The 6,772-nt window shown below is 32.1% G+C and overlaps 1 protein-coding gene across 2 annotated transcripts; it reads left to right on the forward strand.

Moving 5' to 3' along the window:
* The first annotated feature begins 368 nt into the window (after nucleotides 1-368).
* Nucleotides 369-2,740, forward strand: LOC118057219 (uncharacterized). 2 transcript variants are annotated; one of them, XR_012168036.1, is made up of 2 exons: nucleotides 369-1,950; nucleotides 2,612-2,740. XR_012168036.1 is itself a non-coding variant. In XM_035069726.2 (1 exon), the coding sequence occupies exon 1, from the start codon at nucleotides 870-872 to the stop codon at nucleotides 1,845-1,847; it is 978 nt and encodes a 325-aa protein (XP_034925617.1). In that variant the 5' UTR covers nucleotides 369-869; the 3' UTR covers nucleotides 1,848-2,061. The 2 variants fall into 2 exon arrangements, 1 of the variants encoding a protein (XP_034925617.1); XM_035069726.2 differs by lacking the exon at nucleotides 2,612-2,740 and having other exon boundaries at nucleotides 369-2,061.
* The last annotated feature ends 4,032 nt before the right edge of the window (nucleotides 2,741-6,772 follow it).

Genomic DNA, 6,772 nt, shown 5'->3' on the forward strand with positions numbered 1-6,772 from the left:
ATATTTTTAAATAAAAAATATTTTAAACCATAACAACTACAAATATTTTCACTACACCATTATTAACCGGTAATTAGCAGTGCGGCGCCGATTATGAAAGCGGCCTTAAGGCTAATCTGATTACATTTTTAATCAGCTAAATTAAATTAAAAGAATAGAGCTAAAGTTGTTTTAAAGAAAAGAAAGGTCCAGTGTTTTTGAATATGAGTGGATGGCCAGGATTGAATCAAAGGAGGGAAAGTTGCATGGAATTTAAGCGTTTCTCTTGAATTAAAGAAAGCTCTTTGTACTGTGGTCCTTGGCCTGTACTGTATCAATTTGCAGCTAGCCTTTTTATAAGTCCCTGGCTGGTCATAATTCTTCTACATTAACGCAACCAGAAAAGCAAAGCTCTCTCTCTCTCTCCTCTCCTCTCTCTCTATGCCTCTGCGCAATAACAACGCAAAATCTCTATGCAGAATTTGCACTTTCGAAGTTTTGAAAGCAACGCCTCATGCTTTCAGTTTCCCTGAAAGAAGGGATCTTGGAGACAGTCCAATGTCTTCTCACAAGACTGATTTTTGAAGGGTTCTTTTGTTTTCTTTTTAGCAGTGATTAGTGCTGTTTTGTTGTCACTCCTGCAAGAGATTTTTGATGAACTGCAGGGGTTTAGTTATTTAGAATTTAGAAAAGGTCTCGACTCTTACCTCTATCTGTTATACTGAGATAGCATCGAGTGTGGTCTTTACTGCTGTTTTAGGTCTCTTAGTTTTCCTCGTTTTGGTGGTCGTCAGAGTCTTAAAAGTTTTTGAGAAAGCTTAGTTATTTATTTCTTGATCATTTATTTTCAGTTCCTTTTGTTTTAGGAGTTCTCATATTTCTGCATCCAAATGGCCAGCTTCTTTGAAATTTCTTCTTTCAATACAAGCAGATTTGAGACAGCAATTTGGGCTGTGAAGTTGGTGCTTCTCTCTGTGGGGATCATTTCCACTTTTATTTTGTTCAAAGTGGCTATAATTCCCTGCACATTTAATCTAATTCTCTCCACTCTTCCTAGCGTGTGGATCTCCCTCCGTGGCTGGTTATCTCCACCTTACATCTACATCATCGTCAACTTTATCATCATCACCATTGTTGCTTCCTCCACATTTCAACAGCCAAACCCCGATACCAAATTACCCTATTCTAGTTCTAAGAAAATCAAAAGCCAAAACCAAAGTAGCACCAATCATGCGAGTGATCTCTGGCAACATGACATTCAAGAAGTGGAAAAACAACTGGATACCACTTTGTCCTTTGAGAAACCCATCGACTCTTCTCAGGATTATTACTCTCCTGACACTTTCTTGTCAAGTTCTGGTAAAGAACTGCAAGAAAAGACGAATATAGACCTATCCAAGGATCCTTGCCCTCCTGACTCTTGCCTGACAGGTTCTGCTAAAAAACAGCAAAAAAAGATGGACATGGAGCCACTGACACAAGAGGCAGATCAGCAGGACACCCTGGAGGACGCATGGACATCAATTATGGAGAAGCAAGGGAAGGCACCAACAAGGCAGTTAAGGAAGATTGGCACATGGGACACGCCTCCAAAGGTGTTGCAAAAAGTCAATGGAATTGTTACTGCTGATGGTGGTGGTGGTTGCGGCGATGATGATGATCCGGTGTCTTGGGCTAGGAGAGAACTGAAGAAATCAGACACGTTTAATGATTCTGTTTCTTTAAGGAGGGAGAAGTCGATGAGTCAGGATGAGTTGAACCGGCGAGCAGAAGAGTTTATCAGAAAGGTTAATCATGAAATGAGGCTCCAAAGGCAGGAATCTGAACAGAGAGTCAGGGAAATGGACGTCCACGGTGGGGTTTGGTAGTTTGCTTTTCATTAATTGGTGATTAATTAGTATGCTAAATCCTGATGAGTCGGATTAAGAAATGTTAAGCCTCTGCTTTCAAGTTTCTCTTTCGGAGGTCAAGGTAATCACCATCTCGTGTGTGATTAGTGTGGTGTATTTACCATACTCCACAGCTACTAGTTTTGTACTCGTGCTGTTTTCGCCATTGTAAATATTACATTTACTTGCCATCCATGATCTCCTCAGCCTCCGAAGATCATTATGCTTATGGTATTTGTGCCCAAATTTGTTTTTTAAAATGTATTTTTAACACCAACACATCAAAATCATACAAAAAAACATAAAAACAAAAATTAATTCAAGCAAACTGGGAATAATTGTCATTTGTCGGTTCTACAAGCTACATGCAGAGTCTCAATGGAGGTAAGTCATGGTGTTCAAGAGTCCTTGTCAATGGATGCTGGCAAAATATTTGAAAGGTGGTCTATGCCTATAGGAATACTTGGATTTCTTGTAATTTGTCGTTTACAAAGGACCTCTTTTTTAATTTCCTGTGTTGGAACAGACAATGCATCATTCAGCCCTTGGGATATTATATTTTATGACACTCCAAGTTGCTTCTGCTTGGGTCCAACAGAAGCTTTTGCTTATCAATTTTCATTACATCTATCCCAGAAGCATGGGTTGTTTCAGTGCTCCTGTCACACACACAACATCATCTTATATGAGTTTTGTCAATTGTCATGTATTAACAATACCCTTTTTTTCTATTTTTATTGCAGATAATGGAGGCTTCTTTGTGGGTTTTTTCGACTAGACAGAGTCCATTTTTTTGTGTTTCTTTTCAAATGGCTGGAATTTCTCCCCATAGTATGGTAGGGGTGTTTCTTGTAGTTAAGGTTTTTTTTAATAAGATATTTGGAATTGATTCTTATTTTTAATTGAATTCAATTATAGTTTAAGATTTGAATTTAGTTAATAAACAAATTGAATTGCGTGTTTGTTTACAAGAGATGCAATTTAATTTAATTTATTTTATATACTATCCTTGTTACCTTACTTTCTTCCTATTCATTTAAATATCTCACAAAAAATTGATATTTCAGAAAAAATTATTTTAACATTAATATTTTATTTTTCTTTTATTAATATAAGTGTTCATGCCAGCTTGAACATACCTCGATTAATTTCACGAGTTCTAAAATTAATATAGTAGTTGGCCTCTTATTTATTTCTATATCATTTTTATAGATTAAATTTCATTTTAAATTTGCTTATTTACACTTAAAATCATTTATATTTTAATTTAGAAAATTTCAAATATTCTACAAATTTTTTTAGCTAGAAGTTGGAAATGCTTATACGCTATGCAATAGAAGCTAGAAATTCAATGTTTTGTGAAATAATAAAAGTTACTTTTTATTGCATTTGTTAGTGTATTGTTTAACATGCAAGTTTTGTTTATATGTCAATGATAACAGAGTTTGTGCCTAATTGGAACAAATGTCAATTAACGACATCCAAAAGTAACGATGTTTTTTCTTCGCAACAAAAAACTTCTTATTCTTTTCCATTTTTAATGGTAAAGTTAATTTTTTATATATTTTCATACAAGTTAATCTAGATTAATTAAAATTATATTATTTTAAAATTAAAGAAAATAAACTAGATTTTTCTCATGACTGAATAGTTTAAGGCTTTAACGAAAAAAAAAAAAAAAATTGAGTTGGTCTAAAAAATAATTAGAGGGCAACGACAACCACGCCACAGTGAAAAAAATGAAAAAATGACAGCGCAGGTTTTTGTAATTATAGATTCATTGGGAAAAGTCAACAACACAAATTATTTGACGAACATGAACTGGATATCAGAATCAGATAAATCAAATTAACTTGAACAGACCAAGTGTTTAATTATTATGCTTTTTTTGTAAGAGATCTCCCGCGTACATTAGTCCTTTCTCAATGACGACTGTTCACGTTTAAATTTATGCCTTTTCAACCGATTTTTCGTTGCAAAAAATAAAAATAAGATTTGAAATATAATATTGAAATAATTATGCTTCCACTTTTTTCTTGCATCATAATAACTTGCAGAGTGGAGTGACTTGGGCTTCGATGGAAATTAATTAAAAATTAGAAAGTGGATTGCTCAACCAGACCTTTGGTTTTGTGGTTGGTTGTCCTGCAAATTATGATTATAAGCCCCAATAATGTAACCCCATGAAGGGTGATCATGTCCTGTGGACCTCATTATGCATCATGGAGCTTCTTCGATATTCAACCTTTATCATTGGAAAACCACTTCCTGCCCTGCTCATGTCTCTGTCTGTTGCTGAAATTGCTGCGGGGGAAAATACTGGTCCACTAGTCAAATAATACATAGAAAAAATCAATGCTATTTTCAGGGAAAGAAAGAAAAAAAGAAAGAAACATGAGAGAGGTATATCTATAAAGAACTATTTCAATTCAAAAAATTAAATTATTAAGTGAGGTTTCATGATATGATTTATATTATTCTATAATATATTTCTTTAAGTGAAAACCCTTTTGGGCTTAAAACTTGTATAAATTCAAGTTATCTTGTGCTTAATTTTTATCAAATAAATGAAAATGATAGGATTTAAACTCGTAATCGCTTGGTTATTAAAGCTCTGATACTATGTTAAAAAAATTATCTCAACCCAATAACTTAAATTGTTAGGTGAGATTTCAGGATATAATTTATATTATTCTCTTATATTATTGTCTAAGACATGGCGAAATTAAGATTTTAGAATTGAGGTTCCATGGGGGGAAATTGATAAATCTAGAAGCTAAAATACTAAAGGGAGAGCTTGGAGTAAAAAAAAAATGAATGTTGTATTAAATATTCCTTATAATTAAGGATATAATTAAAAAAATATTCAAAAATCTTAGGACCAAAAGGTGAACTTTTCGTTGTTTGGGGTGCCATGGAGAATGGAGAATATAAGATGATGAGGACCAAGGAGAGTATAAGATGAAACTGGAATGTGGAAATTGACATTAGATTGAAGGGCTTGAAAGATAAAAACATATATTCTAATCACTATTATGTTCTACGAGCATAATCATAGGATATTGCCTTAATGTAAACATAATGATAAAATCTTGCTTAGTCAAATTGATGTCTTATTTTATGATTGGCACCGTGATGGTTTTAGCGGTTAGTTTAAGATAGATTATAAATTGTAGTTTTTTCTTAATCAAGGTTAAAAGAAAATTAGGGGAAAATTGCGGTATATGTTAATTAGCTGGTAACTCCTAGCTAGCATTGGACAGGGAGTGGCAAAAATTGTCACCTTAAGTGATGTTCATATCTTAATACTTTCAATGTTTTGTATGTTTCAGGCTTCAAACAGTATATCGAAGGTTATGGTTTCTGTGCCATGTTATAGGCGCTACATTTCTTTTATGTATATGGTATTAATAGCTCTCTTATCTGCATAATTTAGCTACGAACAAGTGAACATTTTACTCTAGTTAGTGTTAAAAAATTATCTCCATTTAATAATTTAAATTATTATATAAGATTTTAAGATTAAATTATTATTTTTTAATACATTTTTTCAAGTAAAAGTCTTTGAACTTGAAACTTGAATAAATTCACACTATTTTATACTTGGTTTTTATCAAATAAATAAAAATGTTAAAATTCAAACTCGTAATCACTAGGTCATTAAAACTCTAATATCATATTAAAAAATTATTTTAATTTAATAATTTAAATTATTAGATGAAATCTCGTAATATGATTTATATTATTTTTTAATAATTAGATTCCTTAAGAGAACAGTTTTTTTTTTTTTCTTTGTAATGTCTGCAGAGCTCTTAACATCATCGTCCATGTCTACCTGCGGCATACGCTTTTGACTGTAGCTAGGCAGCTAAGAACAAGTATCTTGTAAAGCAAATGGAGATACAAATGGCTAACATTACCAACTTACCTCAAGTGTGCAGCCGGAAATGAAATTCATGAAGTTTTTGCTTGAAAATGGAAATCTTGAATATTAAAAAGTAATATAAAATCATTGCTGTAGCTTCATTTAATTGTTTAGGTCTTGGTTTGAGATGGTTTTTTAATATAATATTAAAACTTTAATAATTAAATTAAAAAATCAAGGTATAATTGAGGGGAAAATATGTTGGAGCTGAAAGCTAAAAATTCCATGCTAAATTGACTCGTCTGTTTGCATTTTGGATGTGTTTCTCTAGCTTACTTGTTTTGACAGGGAAGACAAAAGTGATTAGGGCAAAAACTATGGACATTAAACAAATAATGTGGGACACGTGGCTGGTATTTGGTTATATTCGGTTGGAGAACCCTCTCTGTCCAGGCAATGTCAATAATTCAAAACAAATTATGGAATTAGACTATACTATAATTAACCACTAATTATTGGATGTTAAAATTAGAATTAAAGAAAAAACTCAGAGTCTGATTTGCACAGTGATTTTCTCTTCTTCTTTTCTTTTTTTTGTCATTTATTTTTTATTTTTATCTCTTGCATTGTTTTGTATTTAATTTATTAACATTGCATTGATTTTATATTGGTCTCGCATATTTTATTTTATGAAAAATGTTTTGTTATTGTTTTTTAATAATTTAAAATAATTAGAGTTTAGAACACCGAATTTAAAGCATAAATAAATGTTCGGTGTCTTCTTCTTTTTTTTTTTTTTTGGCTAATATCAGATATCAATTTGCATGTCAGGGTGAGACAATAAGATTTGTAATTGAACTAATATTTCTTGATTAAATTATCAAAATTATATACATAATTAATTAAGATTAAAGCTTATAGAAACAATTATCATGTAGTGCCAAGGGGTGAGACAATGAGTGCCATTCTCAAATATATAGAAATCCTAAATCTATAACGATCCTGCTACATGCTCATGTATGGCTAAAGATTTGATTTT

The sequence above is a fragment of the Populus alba genome, chromosome 15 (genome assembly GCF_005239225.2).
Source record: "Populus alba chromosome 15, ASM523922v2, whole genome shotgun sequence".
Classification (NCBI taxonomy): domain Eukaryota; kingdom Viridiplantae; phylum Streptophyta; class Magnoliopsida; order Malpighiales; family Salicaceae; genus Populus; species Populus alba.

Bases quoted from the DNA above. Each gene is read 5' to 3' on its own strand.
- LOC118057219 (XM_035069726.2), top strand. From the start codon at position 870: ATGGCCAGCTTCTTTGAAATTTCTTCTTTCAATACAAGCAGATTTGAG.